Below are 15741 nucleotides of genomic sequence, written 5' to 3' on the forward strand. Positions count from 1 at the left end.
AGTTTCCCATTTACCGAGCGAGCGCGGCCAGCCCCGGGAGAGGAGCCGTCCAGCGCGAAAGAGACCCCCTTGCGCGTCTTTCCACCCGGCTTGGGAGTTTACAAGGGCGATCGCAGCCAAAGTTTCCTGGGCGAGGACAGGATTAATCCCTTCAAGTGGATGGTCTCAACCCCCTGGATTATTATATCTTCCCGTTCGGACTGGGGAATCTTTGGAGCCGGCCGCTCGAAGTGAATGCGTCCGTCCGGCAGCTCCAGCCAAAAGCACATCCCCGGGCAACCGGAGGACTACGGCAGCGAACTAAACGTCCATCCCAGGCAGAGTTGGGAGCCTTAAGCCAACGGAGCAGGAGGATGGCGGCAGCCTCGCAGCTCTTGGCCTTGACGCTTGCCTTAACGGCGATCCTGCAGGTAACGGCGCGCCCGTCGGCGGAGGGGCTTCTCCGCAGGTGTGTTTGCTCCTAGCGGGAACCGGGGGGCAGCGACGAGCGGCAGGACCAAGCTGGGGTAAGGTGTGACCTGGCTGTTGTGTGTGTGTGTCTCCTCTTTGTGCAGAGGGCGTCCGGCTCCGGCGTCTTCCAGCTGGAGCTGCGCGAGTTTGTGAACGGGCAGCGCTCGCTGGCCAGCGGAGAGCCGTGCGCGGCGGGCTGCAGGACCTTCTTTCGCGTGTGCTTGAAGCATTACCAGACCGTCATCTCCCCGGGGAATTGCACCTTCGGGAGCGTCGTCACCCCCGTGCTGGGAACCAACTCCTTCGCAGTCAAAGAAACGGAGGGATTCGGCAGCCCCATAAAGTTACCTTTCAACTTCACCTGGCTGGTGAGATCTCACCTTCAGCGGCTTTGTAAAGGGGCGGGGGGGGGGAGGTTAAAGCCAAGGGCAAGGGTTCAGCTGCTCTAGGAGTCGCAGCTTTCTTACGTTGATGGCCATAACTTCGTTGAATATAAACAGCTGCTGCAGTCGAAAGGCATCCATTGCAAAAGCATTTAGAAATTGCATAAGATGAACAGAAATGTAAATATGTGTAAAACGGAGACATTTGTGTTCGTCTCAAAGTGGAAATAAAAGCCAGAGAGACTCCCCCTCTACACAATACAGAAAAGCAAGAGAAACGTTTTCCCAGGAGATGAAAGCTGTCCTGAGGAAGCTCCATTTCATTGACTCAGACAAAGTAATGCTATCTGCAATTAGATTAATTGAAATGTATATCTACGTCCTGCCAGCACTACCAGCCAGAGGTTTTCTGGTTTCACCCAATTGTTTTAAACTCCAAGGCGGACCGTGCCCCTTTCCGATCACTTTTCGAAAGAGCTTTCTCCTTGTCTTAAATTCTGTACCTTCCTCTCACTCCTTCTTTTCATTCACAGGGCACTTTCTCATTGATCATTGAAGCCTGGCATGCTCCTGAAGGTTACCTTCCAGCAGGTGAATATGTGTGTTTCACTCTGTAGTCACTAGGGGGCGACAGCTTTTCAAAACTCGCCTTTAAACTAATCTTTAAAAGCAACTAGTTAATTCAGTGAAAATCATGATAAAGTAGCTTTCACAAAGCTAAATAAGTTTACCGTCATGCAGATGTTTAGAATCTCTTTCCACTACTTGCTTTAGTTTGCAAGCCAGAGCCATTCCCTACATCAATTTTGCTTTGATTTTTGTCCCCTACTTAATCTCCACACAATTGCGTTTCCTCCCGTTTATTTTTGGCGTGGGAAAGAAAGGAGCTCTTTGGTGAGAAAACTACAAGGCTGCCAAAAAGTCCTGACTGCCTTTTCCTGTATTTTACACCTTTTTCAAATTCCGCCCTTTGGAAAAGGAATAATGGCTTTGGGATGTTTTTCTGACACAGAGGAAAAGGATATTTCAACAGTACAACAGTTCTTACTTTGAAAAGATTTCTGCAAAACTTTTCAGGAGCATGGTTAACAATAATTGATTCTGAAGCCCATAGAAAAATTATGTAGTACAGTACAATTTCTTCCTGGTTTCTCCAAACAAATGACTTAGCTTCAGGCATACCTAGTTGTCTCCACATACTACAGGCTGATTAATATTTTAATCAACATTTTTAGCTGATTACTGTTTTAATCAACACTACATGGATTGCATTCATCTGCAATTAATCTTCGATGACAAACTATTTAATGACAATTCAAATACAATGGCAAAGCTCTGCCACAATGGCCATTGGCAGCCTAGTTGATTCTCTTTACTTGGAAATCATTTGCATTAGTTACTCTGTTAAGTCTTCAAACTCTGTTAATGCCACCAATCAAATGGAACAAAGCTTTTTTTTTTTTTACTGAAGGCATGGCTGATAGATGGTACTCCTGCATTTGTATGCACTGGAGCATTGTTGCTGGTTACTGTTATTTGTTATCACTGGGGAGAGGTAGCTCGTGCAGGAGTGTAATAGGAGAATGGTTTTAATAAGGGTATAGTGTGTAGTAGCATTAGGCGCAGTAAAATGAGATGGCATGTTGTGTGGGGATTGCCTGCATTGTGAGCAGCAAAGGTGCATTGATAAAAAAAAGCATGGCTAGTTGTACAGTGCAAGTACAAATATATCAAGGAGTGACCTGTGACTCAGAGTTACTGTCTTGTGTCTGCCAGCGAGGAATAAATTCAACAAGTGGTGTCTGCACAGAGGAGGTAGTGATAAGAAAATGTTAATCTGTTGAGTTGTAGCTTGTTACTCAGCTCCTAAAGACATGGAAGCCCTATAACATTTTTTTGGGGGGGTAAAACTGGCTACCAACCTGTGAGGGTGCAGGAGCCGCTGTGAAAAATACTGCATCATATGTGGAAGATGGTGTTTGGGGAACTGACACAGGAGTGCAGTGGTAACATGGGGACTCTCAGAAAGTTAAGGGCGGCATGAACTAGATAGAGAGGGGCTGACTTGGAGGCCACAAGCGCTTTTTCTCTAACGAGAGTCGCTGGGTCTGGTCTGCCTGGAAGTCTTCAGGGTCTGCCTTTCAAGATGCAATAAATGGCACTGCCCAAACTCAGGGGCACTTGCCTTTGTTATTACGTCACATATTCCTTGCCTCATAAATTGTGGAACTCCCTGCCTCAGGATGGGGTGATGGCTGCCAACTTGGAAGGCTTTAAGAGGGGAGTGGACACGTTCATGGAGGAGAGGGCTATTCATGGCTGTTAGTTAGAATGGCTACTAGTCATGCTGCATACCTATTCCCTCTAGTATCAGAGCAGCCTGCCTATTATCTTAGGTGCTGTGGCACACAGGCAGGATGGTGCTGCTGCTGCTGTCTTGTTTGGGGGCTTCCTAGAGGCACCTGGTTGGCCACCGACCGCTGGACTTGATGGGCCTGGGTCTGATCCAGCAGGGCCTTTACTATGTTCTCATAACAGGAAAACAGATCCAGCAGCACGAATTAATTTCTGGGGAAGAATGGCCGGTGCTTTTAGGCTGCTGCAGGCCACCACCTGGGGTGCACGTGTTGTGGCAGCATCCCGCCGCTTTCTGCCTCCCCCTCCAACAGCGCAGGATGGCTCCTTCCCCCGCTCACCGAGCGCCTCTTCCCGCCGCAGGTCCCGAGCCGCCCGCCCAGAAATGGCTCATCGGCAAGCTGGCGATCCAGCGGTCGCTGGCGGTGGGCGAGGCGTGGTGGCAGGAGGAGCAGAGCAGCGCGGGGGCCCGGCTGAGCTTCTCCTACCGCGTGGTGTGCAACGAGCATTACTACGGCGACAACTGCTCCCGCCTCTGCAGGGGCCGCGACGACCACTTCGGCCACTACCTGTGCGAGGCGGACGGCCGCGTGGCCTGCATGGCGGGCTGGACCGGGAACTACTGCACCGAAGGTGAGCGCGGGGGGCCCCCCCGGCCCGGGGCTTGGAGCGGCGGCGGCGCGCGGACGGGCAGCAGAGCAGAAGGCGGGCCACGGGCTGGTGGCGGGGAGGCGGCGCGGCGGCTAAAGGCGGCAGCTCCCCCTGCTGGCCGAGGGCCTCCATTGCAGGCCACAAGCGGCGCCTGGGGCCAGGCTGCTGGTGCTTGAGGCTCGGTGGCGAGCGCGGGAGGGGCTTTCTGACGCCGAGGGTAGCCCGGTTGCTCTGCAGGTAGAGTCCACTTAAGGAACCCACAACTTTTGGGGGAACCAGCTTTCCAGAGTCAGCGCTCCCTTCGGGGCGTGTGTGTGTGGAGTTTGCATGTGTGAACGCATGAACACAAGAAGCTGCCTTATCACTGAATCCGGACCTCGGTCCATCCAAGTCAGCATTGTCTACTCAGACTGGCAGCGTCTCTCCAGGGTCTCCGGCAGGGCTCTTTCCCATCACCTGCTTGCCTAGTCCCTTGAACTGGAGATGCCGGGGATGGAACCTGGGACCTTCTGCGTTCCAAGGTGATGCTCTACCACTGAACCACAGCCCCTTCTTTTTTGCGAGCTATTTTGCATGGGTGCACGACAGAATTGAAGGGCAGATGGACTGGCAGGGCGGGCGTAAGGCAATAGCAGCTCCGAGTTTCATTTACAGGGCAAAAGCTCTGGGGTGGCTTTTCTTTCATTCTTTGCATTGGCTTGCTGAGAACCAGAAGTGTCACCCCGCCCTCCCGCCGCCATTGGTGTCAACACCTTCATGCCTGCTGGGGAATTGGGTGAGGGGAGAATTTGCCTAGCTTATCCAAAACTGACATGTTGCAGACACCCTCCCCGAGTTTCTCTTTCATGGGGAATATGCGCTTTTTTTGGTCTCAGAACGTAATTATCTGCATTACAGTGTACTTATTCTTTGGTATAAGTACTCGGAAGTATGGCACTCAGAGCAGGAAAAGTAATATGTGAAGCGCTTCTTAGTTCTACACAGCTCACTCTCAAAATGTCATTTGGAAGGCTTTGCCACCATTTCCTATGTCCACACTGCAAATTAGCAATTTTTTGGATCCATGTTCAAATGTTTTTCAAAATTTTTAGTTATAGTCACAGGAGCTGCTTCAGATCGTGCATATGGTGGCAACAGGTGTGCCTTCCTACTGGCTACAGGCGGTTTCCTGGCTACAGTCCCTTCCCCTTTCTCTACCCAGATCACTAAAACAAATGCCACTCTGTAAACTTATGGGGTGGGGGGTGGTCTATAGCCATGAAAACCACAGGATGGAAAGCCCTATTTGTCCGTGCCCTATTCTCTAGGAATAACAGGGTTTGTAGGGAAGGTGTGTGTGTGTGTGTGGCCCTGTCATAAATTATTCTTCTAATTCCTTCTGCTTTACTACTTCTACTTTAAAGAAAGCAGTAATTTTCAAGCTTTCACCCTCAGCACATTGACTACATAGCCACCTGCAACCGCCACTAAGGGCTTCTTAGAAGTACTGAAGGAAAAAACCCTGTTGTATCCCTGTCACTGGCATTTTAACTAACCTAGTGTATACATACTGCGAAGTTCAGAGCTTATACCATTGCTAAACATTGTGCATATATACCACTGTTGCCACCAAACCTAATAAAACTGAAGGCAGTGCAGCTGTAGGAGAGTTAAAAATACAAACACATTTTCCTCCCCCCACCTCCTTCATCTGAGAGAACCAAACCTATATTTGTTGTGAAAACAAATCCAATTCTGGCCTAAAGGAAATCTATATTTACATACAATGGCAGTGTTGAGGCCTTCCTCTATATCCTTTAAAAACAGTACATATATCTTGGTCGTACAACTTTATGTAAAACTGGTATGTTTGCACACTTTACATTGATTAGCATGATTCTATCCGTGACATATGAATATCTTTAGAACAGAACTCAAGGGGGGTTGCCACAAAATATCCAAGTTACAAACTGGCATTTATATGGGTGATCCAGGGCCAGTTACTCTTTGCCAGCATTAACTCAGGGCCAGTTTCCTCCTTCCCACCCTAACATAACTCAGAGTTGTTTTGAAGATAAACTGTGGGGGTGGGGGGCTCAAGATTATTGCAGGAAAGGCATGATTTAAATGTGACAAGTGTTTAGAAATATATTCAAGTGAGTTCGAAAAATCTAAATTTTAAATTGTAACTGAACTTTCTTTTTTTTTTTTTACAGCTATCTGTTTAGCTGGGTGTACAGAGAAAAATGGATTTTGCAGAAATCCAGAAGAGTGCATGTGAGTAGACACTGTATCTCACCTTTTATGTAAAACCCCCCCCCTGTTCCTGCGCCCATTATTAAAGTCTTATAACATTTGGTTTCCGTTAATTTTCGATTAATTTTCTTCCAGCTGTCGCAGTGGTTGGCGAGGCCGTTATTGTGATGAATGTGTTCCTCATGCAGGTTGCCGCCATGGGACCTGTAAGAAACCAGGGGAGTGCATATGTGATGAAGGCTGGGGAGGCCTCTTCTGTGACCAAGGTTAGTTGATGTTGTTATGGCAAGAATGGATTAATATCAATTCAATTTTCCCCCTCTTTTTAAATCATTGTGTTCTAAATGTTGCTACTGTCAAAAAGTCTGAATTATAGAGTTTGCAGGTTCTCCTGGATTAATGTTACTTTTGGAACCAAATTTCAAAGTTTCTCCTCCCTTAGTCATACTAACAATAATTAGATGAAAGCCTGCAGGAACTTTCCAAAATATCTATCTTCTTCAAAATGGATTGACATATTCAGCTTTCAGTTTGTCATTTGTTCCATACTAAGAGCCCGTACAGTCAGCTATGTATCAAGAGAATTCATTGAGGTTGTTTTCTGAACATTTTCCATAAAAATATATTTCAGACCTTTCTTATTTCTATCCATGACGAATAGCCCCATCCTAAGATACTGGTGATGTTGGCCAACTGCTGCTTTTGTGGTGTTGTTGCTTTGCTGGTGGCCCAAGTTGACATCCTATGGAATTGCAATGCAATAGAAGTGGCCAGAAATGTCTGTTGGAACAGGCCAGGGACCACACCAGAGTCCCAAGCTAGGGTGAGCGTGATAGTCAGCCGTGATGCAGCCGATCAGCCCCACCTGACATGGCCAGTGTCCCAAGGCCACCTGGATGTGTGACAATGGTGCAATTGGTTGTGGCAGGACAGGCTTAGAAAGATGACTAAGACCTGTTTTGCCCACATTACCCCCCAGTTTCACCTGTGTCTACAGCAGGATAATGTCTAAATTAACACAGCTCTGGCATACCTTTGGGATGCTGGTGTCACTTGGACATATGCCACCTGTAACTTGGACAAATGCAGAGTTTAAAATAAATTAAATCTCCAGGTTATGTTTTAAGGGACACTTTTGACTTTGCAGGTTACTTAACTTCCAAACTGGACTCAGCTGTATAACTATAAATCTCCAAAGTCATATAGATACATTTAAAACAGAGTTTTAAAATGGTTTTGATGCTATGTAATCCTTATGGAGACAGTTATAGCCTAATTAAGAATTATATGTCCACATAAGCAGTAAAAAATATTCTGTTTTGTCTGCATTTGGTTCTTTATTAACCATGCGTATAACCTGTCTACTTATGTTAGCTATATTTATTCTGTCAACTGGTCTGATTAACTGCAATCCTTCATTTAAAAATGACCCCAAACCTTTGTTTAAGCAATCTGCAGCTATTTATGCAAGTGTTAAAAAATAGAAATTTAATTCATAAAGCACAAGACAATATAGGATGCTGGTTTAGTTTCTTTCGTTAAAGCATCACAGAGTTAAACAAATACCTGGCAGATACTTTGTCAAGACAAAATGTTGGGTCGCACACACCTGTTCTGCTAACAGCAGCACCTTCTTTCTATCACCATTAGCAGAATGGATTAGCAGTATCCAGTCCAAACAGTGTGCTGTTGATACTCAGTGTTGTTGCATGAGCTTTTTCATAAGATATCTGCTGTACAGACTTACACTCCTCTCAAATGCTTAGTTCAATCGCATTATTGCTAATAGGTTTAGGCACGTACTAATGAGAGTGGGGGCTCCTAATGCACTAATACAGTTAAAGGCTTGTCCAGCCTCTCAGAGTTCAGGGCTTAGACATTCTGATGGTGGGCTCTAAAGCCATCAACCAAACACAAACAGTCACTAAGGACTTCCACTGATCCCCTTGTAATGGGAGGGGGCGTATATTTTGATAGGACTAGTAGGTAAAATGCTGACTGACCCCTACAATCAATGCATTGTACATATTAAGAGCATGCCATCCTTCCTTGGTTGTTTTGGTGACTCTGAAAGGTGATAACTTTTATTTTTCATGAGCTGTTCATTTGAGGTAATTCTAAAGCACACCCAAGGCCATCTCTTTTCCTGTCACTTTGATATGCCATCCTCTTGACCTGTGACAAGTGTGAGGGGCCATTGGCTGAACTGCCTCTGTGCTGTGTCTTCATTACACAGAGGAAAGCTTTCAACTTTGCTCATTCCAGTAAAAACTGAGAACCTTTCTGTGGAAGAAGGTTAAAGAACTGACCTCACACACCCCTTACACAAGTTTGTTTACTTTAGGCATGCAGAGTAGTCCTCTGATCAGGCCCTTATCCTAGTCCTTTTACTTCTAAACCCAAGTTAAGCAGTTTTCAGTGTTTCTATTGACAATAAATTAAAGGTGTTTTGTCCAAACTCTCGTTGTTTGTGGTGCCTCATCTGTTGTGCTGCCATTTGTTGAAACATAAATATCTCATTGACTGGAGGTTCCCCCCCGCTTCTTGTGTGCTTTTGTGTCCTTATAGATCTGAACTACTGCACTCATCATAAACCCTGCAAAAATGGAGCCACTTGCATGAACACTGGCCAAGGTAGTTATACATGTTACTGCAAAGAAGGTTTCACTGGCATTGACTGTGAACGGAATATCAGCGAATGTGACAGTAACCCCTGCAAGAATGGAGGAACCTGCACGGTGAGGACTAATTTTATATTGGAGATTGATTTGTGAAAAGGGGAATATTTTATTCATGCCCTGTCTTTCTCCTGAAGAGCTTAGGGCAACCTGGACAAGATTATCACACTTTACCTTGCAAAAACCATGCAAAGTAGGTTACAGTAAGGAATAGTCATTTACCTAAGGTCATCCAGTAGTAGGTAGTATCTTGGAGGCATTGTAGTATTAGTGAAAAAGTAAGGCCACCCTCTATGTGGATAATACAGTTACAAGCTGATTCAGAGATGGTGATACCCTCTCATGCTGTATTTTAGAGATTCCTTGAAATACCCAAAGCATGAACACACATACACCCCATAGGCCTTATTTTGATAATGGACTTGTCCTGCATAGTAGGAATGAAATGCTGTTATATAAAGGTGTTCTCTAATTCTATTAGTGTAATGTCAGTAGTTTTCATATGCACTGCTGTCATCTTATACTTTTTAGTCCAGATGGTATCTTCTCCAATGGCATTCTCAGCCTTACCTGTTTCATTTTGATAGTGTGTACATGCACAACTCCACAAAAGGTTAATGACCTAGTTCCAGCACTTGAAAAGAACATCATTCAGCATTTCTGTTGGAGAGGAAAGATGTAATTAAATTAGGTATCACTTGTACTGTCTCTTCAGTGCTGGTTCCCTAGGATACACGGTAGTAATGAATTATGATTTAATTATGCAGCGACAGCTAGTCAAGTATAAACTTAGCGCAGTGGCACTTCCAGTGTTTGTCCAGTAATAAATATGTAGTATATTGGTAGTATGATCTCTTTTGAGTATCATCGCTTAATCATTATGTTGGTTTATTTTTCTTTACCTGCAAGACAATTTAATTATGTTCTGAGCACAGTATTCAATAATAGCCCTTATTTGGTATAATGAAACTTACTCCTAGCCAAAAATAACAACTCCGAAGACAAACAGGTAATTCGTGATCACCAGCGTCACCCAGCAATCTCCCGTGGCAGATGTGAATCCTGACTCTGCCATGGAAGCTTGCTGGGTGACCCCTGGGTCAATCACATACTCTCAGCCCAACCTCGCTCCCAGGGTTGTTGTGATGATAAAATGGAGAAGAGGAGAACGATGTAAGCCTCTTTGGGTCCCCAGCGAGGAGAAAGGTGGGGTATAAATGAAGCAAGTAAAATAAATATTCAACATTCAGTGATTAAATAGTATATTTGATTAGCTGCTTCCTCAGTCCCCATCAGTGTAACAGCTCAAGCTGTTTTGGGTCCTCTTTGAAGAAACCACAGTATTTCATGTTAACAGGAGAAGCAGAAAAGAATACAGAGCTGACTTGCTTCTTCAAAGTGCCTGCAGTTCTATGGGTCTAAATTTGAAATGTCTTGTGCTTGGTTTTTTTCCTGCAGGATTTGGGAAATGATTACAAATGTACATGTTCCCCAGGATATGATGGTGTTAACTGTGAACATAGCGCCTTGACTTGTGCTGACTCTCCATGTTTTAATGGTGGCACATGCCTGGAAAAAGAAAAAGGAACCAGCTATGCTTGCCTTTGCCCTATGGGTTTTACAGGATCCAACTGTGAAAAAAAAGAAGACAGATGTACTAATAATCCTTGTGCTAATGGTATGTCCTTACACTAGAAGGATTTCACATTTTAAAGATAATAATGGAAGCAACTTTAATCTAATTAGTAGGTTAGATCTGTCAGTTTTCCACTACTAGAATAATGTATACTGAGCATCTTCTCCTGGGCTCCATTTTTTAAAAACACACAAATCATTCTGGCAGACTGAAGGAATGAAACACACAAATCAGTCTGGCAGACTGAATGAATGGAAGAAGTTGAGATTAAGAGAAGCTGCTAACCCTTTACGGTACAATGATTTTTTAACCCAAAATTACCTTCTACAAACTTCTTGTTTACTTATGGGGTGGGGGATTGTGGAAGTGGCTTGAAATGCTGTTTGCATGCATATATGACAACAAAATATGACTTATAGTAGATGATACCTGAAGGGACAGAGTGATCAAGGATAAAAAAGAAGGATGTAGTCTTACTGAGGCACCGCCATTTATTTAATGGAATATTTTTGTAAATTAAAGTAATTATGAAACTATTTTTCTTTAAAATACAGAAACCTACCTGTTTCTCATAAGTAGTCTGATCCTATTTTTCCCATAGTTGCTGGTGCCTAAGCACAGGCTTCTGGTCTACTCTCTTTCCCTCAAGAGGTTCCTTTGCAATATTCCTGTAGCACACGAGAGCTTTTCTTACTTTACCTATGCAGGGGCAGGACCAGCTCTCAGAACAATGGGATGGGGGCTTAGTGCAGCAGGTGCAGCAGCCCAATAGAACTTGGCTTTTAGTGACAATTTTCACTCTTCAACAGTTTTCATGGCCCCCTTCTTTTACCTGTTTCCTGCCAGTAGTACTCATGTAGTATAAGTTCCAAGGGCAGAGATTTCTGTGCTCATTATGGTATACATCAAAGTACTAACTGAACTAGTAATTAACCAGGACATTACTCAGTATCTTGATTTTAAAGCTTTTTACTGTGTTTTTTTCTATACAGGTGGACAGTGCTTTCTTTTGGGCCTGATGCGTGTGTGTCGCTGCCGCCCTGGATTCTATGGACAGAAATGCGAGATAAACGTCAGCAAGTGTTCCAGAAATCCATGTTCCAACGGAGGAACTTGTCATGACCTTGTGGCTACACATGATTACACATGTACTTGCATGCCAGGTTACACTGGCAGGAACTGTGATATCAGAACTAGAGATGGGTGTACCTCTGGGCCATGCCAGAATGGGGGAACGTGCTATTTTGGGCTTTATGCTACAAGTTTTGCCTGCCACTGCCCTCTTGACTTCATGGGCACTCATTGTGAAGTTCCGCAGAATAATACAGAGCTTCCCAAACCAGTTCCTTGGATGGCTATATCCATGGGAGTCGGGCTAGTTGCTCTTCTCATATTGTGTTGCATGATAGCTATAGTTATCCGGCAGATGCAGAGGCACCCAGAGCAGAGTTCAGAAACAATGAACAACTTGTCAGACTTCCAGAAGGAAAATCTCATCCCAGCTTCTCAGCTTAAAAACACAAATAAAAACAAAGACCTTGAAGTAGACTGTGTACTGGAGAAATCAAACTACAAACCTAAGAATCACACATTGGATTATAACCTGGTAAAGGAACTGACAAGCAGAGGAGCTCAGGAAGATAAATACCATAAAAGTGAAAAGTGTATAGGAGAGAAATCACCCTTCTGGTTACACAGGTATGAATTCAGTTTTTTCCTGTTCGTTTAGTATGCCTGTGTTCCAGTATTCACCTGCACAAGGTGAACAAGGAAGGTTGTGTGTGAGTGCTAGGAATCTGAATAGAGAATAAATTAGAAACAGGTTTGATCATTAGTGTGCAAGTAGATGGAAAATCTCTAATTTCTACCGTTTTGTATTGTGGACTTCCATCATGAGTCAAGTTCTGGAAGTAATTTACTTTCCTAATTAGAATAGCAAAAACAAAAAATGGAGCTAGGAACTAATTTGTTTCATTGAGAAGGTAGATAATCACATTATAGACATCTATATCAGTAGAACTCAACCAGTAGACCTCAACATTTTCAGATCTGAAACCCACCTTTATCCCCAGCCTTCAACATGACACCTTCCTTTGGGCCTTGCATGCAATATTGGAACAAAGTTGACCAAGGGTTCTAAGGCATCAGTTGATTTAAGGTGAAATCAGACATGTATTTTAAAGCACAAAAAAGGTGAAATATGTATACCAACCCTTTTGCATAGCTATCATCAAATTTAGCAACATGCTACAAAAGCATATAAAGCTATATTTCGGTTTTTCACATATCAAAAATGTGATGCTCACATATTGAGACATGCCTTTTGGTTTTACACACACGTGTGCCAACAGAAGGAGAAAAGCTGAGAAGCTCTTTAAATGGCACATTTGAATTCATGGTCCTGAGAAAATCTCTCAATCGCATTATCCCCTTTCTGAAATGTGAATAATATTATAACTCATGGGATTGTGGGGAGAATAAACAAGATAAATATTTTTAAATGCTTGGCATTTTACCATAGAAGTTCTGTAAAACAGATAAATATTAATAACTAGTGAAGTGCTTGCTAATCCCATTGACGGACTCTGTGTATGTAAAGGGAGGAGGGTCTCTGTGGCAGGGACCCCTCAGTGGGGTGCTAGTGCAATTAATCTCTGTACCTTCTGGGCTCAAACCAAATTTTCCCATGTTAGTGGAGGACAAACTGTTCTATGCCAGCAGCGCTGAGTGATTTTTCCTCCACTATAATATTGTTTCTTAGCGCAGCACCTTTTATAGGAGTGGGGAAAAGTAAAGGAGTGCATTCAGGAACGGGGGCGGGGGGGGGGGAGGTAAAACAACTCGTTCCTGGTAACTCTCCTGTACAAGGAAAGGGCAGGTTTCGACTGCTGTCACACGATCCAGATTACAGCTGTTTTATTTTGTTGCAGGATGGGATTGGCTTCCAATAGCTCTCATGATCTTATAGTCCAGCCTGGTTATACTTCTTAGTCTTGCTAGAGTGTAAATGAACCCCTGAACTGGCATCCTTATTTGTAATCTAATAGTAAATTGGCCAGCCTCTGTGTTGATAATGAAAGCTACACAACAAGGCCACAGTAAAGGCAGAGGTCTCCGCTTTTTTGGGTGGCTCCTCAAGTTGGCAGACAAAACATGATTTTTAAAAAATTGAACCAAATAGAAAAGGATAAAACCCTGAAAAACAGCCTGAGGACTAAATGGGCTCAAATAGAATGGAACGTTCAGAGCAGCTGGGAATCAATTACATGAAAAAAGAGGGAGAAGGAAATCAAGTCCCTGTAAGAATACGGGAGGGGGTGTTTTGGGGTGTGTGCTGGGATTTCCAAACTGTGCCTTCTCCCCACAGTTCCTCAATGGCCCCCAGCTTGTTTTTATATATCTGCAATCATACAGGACCCTTCTATACCAGCTGTGCTATAAGTTTAAGATCCTTTTTTCTGACATATGAAACTGGAATATTTTGTTCAAAGTTTTTATGGTGTTTGTATATTTTCCTACAGTGAAAAGCCAGAATGCAGAATATCAGCAATATGCTCTCCAAGGGATTCCATGTACCAATCTGTCTTTGTGATAACAGAGGAGCGAAATGAGTGTGTTATAGCCACAGAGGTATGTCATTCATGTATATAGACTATGTATGTAGTACATACAGAGAAGAGTTATCTAATTTTTTATAATGGAAAACTGAAAACAGCAATGCAGTTTCAAGTAGCATTTGCATACATGGCTAAATATTGGCAGGTGGAGCACGGTACTTTTCTTAGTGCTACTTCAGACCATGCAAGCGAAGGAACTAAATATGGAAAACAAAGAAATCAATAAAATAAATATCTGTCCTTCTTTGTTTAAGGGGCTCAGTACCAAAGAAAAGATACTGATATTTGAACATGCTAAACATAGAAAATAGAATCAAATTAATCCAGATAATAATCCATAAACTCTCTCATAGGTACTGAAGAAAAAGGTTTAAAATGCTTACCACAGAGCCTGCTACTTAAGTTAGGGATTGAATTGGAGGTACTTAGTCTAAATTTCCCTTGTTTTACTTAAAATATACATCGGACTACCTATGATGAGTTTCTGTATTCTCTGAGCTGGATCTATTGGAGAATTTCCAGAAATGGAAGGGGGAGGTTGCCAATTCCCCCTCTCCCATGGAAGACCTTCAGCTTCCCCCCCCCCCACTGTGTTTCTGGGGTTTCCTGTCCTCCAGAAGCTGTGCTGGGAGGATATTTTAGGATGCTGATGGGGGAGGCAAGAAAGTCATACTCTGCAGGTAGAACTAACTTCTGTCCAAGGAAATTCTTGGCTGCATTCAACTTCCTGTTTCTCTCTCTTTTTTTTTTATGGACAGGTATAAGAATGAAGGCAGTTCTGTTTGCACCTCAGACTCGGAGATGCCACAAGGTGGATGCTCCCACTACATTGTTTACAATTCAGAATTGGATTGGACTTGGATTTTTTAACTATATGCAATTTGCTGCTCTCAGGGGGAGACGGAAAGGATGGAAGTGGGTGAACTGGACAGTGAATTTATTAAAAGATGCAACAGAGCTTTTTGTTCCCTTTTCCCTTGTTTTGAAGTCTCATACAAGGAATGTAACTGACAACAAGGAGGAGACAAACAGAAATGACATCTTTTACTAGCCTTTGAAATTACATTGCTGCCAGTTGCTCATGAACTGTTAATGAGAGTTTCTGGAAATTCAGTCTTGGGACATGCCAGTAGGTGCAAAAGGCACTCAGTCATCACAGATGTGTACCAACAATATCTTGAGAAGAATGAATTAATAAAGAAGCAAATGTTGCTATGCAGATAATGGATACAAATTAAATTAACTCACTGTTTCTTCTGGATTTGAAAAAGTGCCTAAAGCTTGTCTGAGAATCTAGAGAGCCCAAATAAAGACAAACCTCCCTACAACCTTTTTACAGAACCCAAGCAGTATTGGCCAGGGTATAAACCTCCTCTTGCTCATCTGTTTTACATCCCTTTTGCCCTTTCATGTAATCCAGGCAATGTGAGAGCAGATAGGATGATGGATCTAGAAGTGACATTTTATCTCATATGACAATGCTTCAGTGAACCAAGCAGTAAAATTAGGGATTTGGTCCTTATTCTCAACCGCAGCCACATCCATGAAATGAAAATGAATGTGCCTCCTTCTCCTTGACATGAGGATACTTAATCCCAGTGCTCGCTGAAAGCCTTACAAGTGCGTAGAAAAGCAATCAGCTGTATTCACACCCTTTGCACTGCTAGTCACCATAAACAGAAGTGTGTTTCTTTTCCATCATACAAATTGGGAAGGAATTTGGATTTTGTGTTAGA

The 15741-nt window shown here is 43.6% G+C and overlaps 1 protein-coding gene across 1 annotated transcript; it reads left to right on the plus strand.

The window, feature by feature from the left end:
• The first annotated feature begins 353 nt into the window (after nucleotides 1-353).
• DLL4 (delta like canonical Notch ligand 4) lies at nucleotides 354-15090 on the plus strand. Its single transcript, XM_056851877.1, has 11 exons — nucleotides 354-410; nucleotides 555-818; nucleotides 1367-1424; nucleotides 3552-3821; nucleotides 6035-6095; nucleotides 6210-6340; nucleotides 8643-8812; nucleotides 10211-10430; nucleotides 11381-12086; nucleotides 13910-14018; nucleotides 14764-15090. The coding sequence occupies exons 1-11, from the start codon at nucleotides 354-356 to the stop codon at nucleotides 14767-14769; spliced, it is 2052 nt and encodes a 683-aa protein (XP_056707855.1). The 3' UTR covers nucleotides 14770-15090.
• The last annotated feature ends 651 nt before the right edge of the window (nucleotides 15091-15741 follow it).

This window comes from Euleptes europaea, chromosome 6 (genome assembly GCF_029931775.1).
Source record: "Euleptes europaea isolate rEulEur1 chromosome 6, rEulEur1.hap1, whole genome shotgun sequence".
NCBI lineage: Eukaryota > Metazoa > Chordata > Lepidosauria > Squamata > Sphaerodactylidae > Euleptes > Euleptes europaea.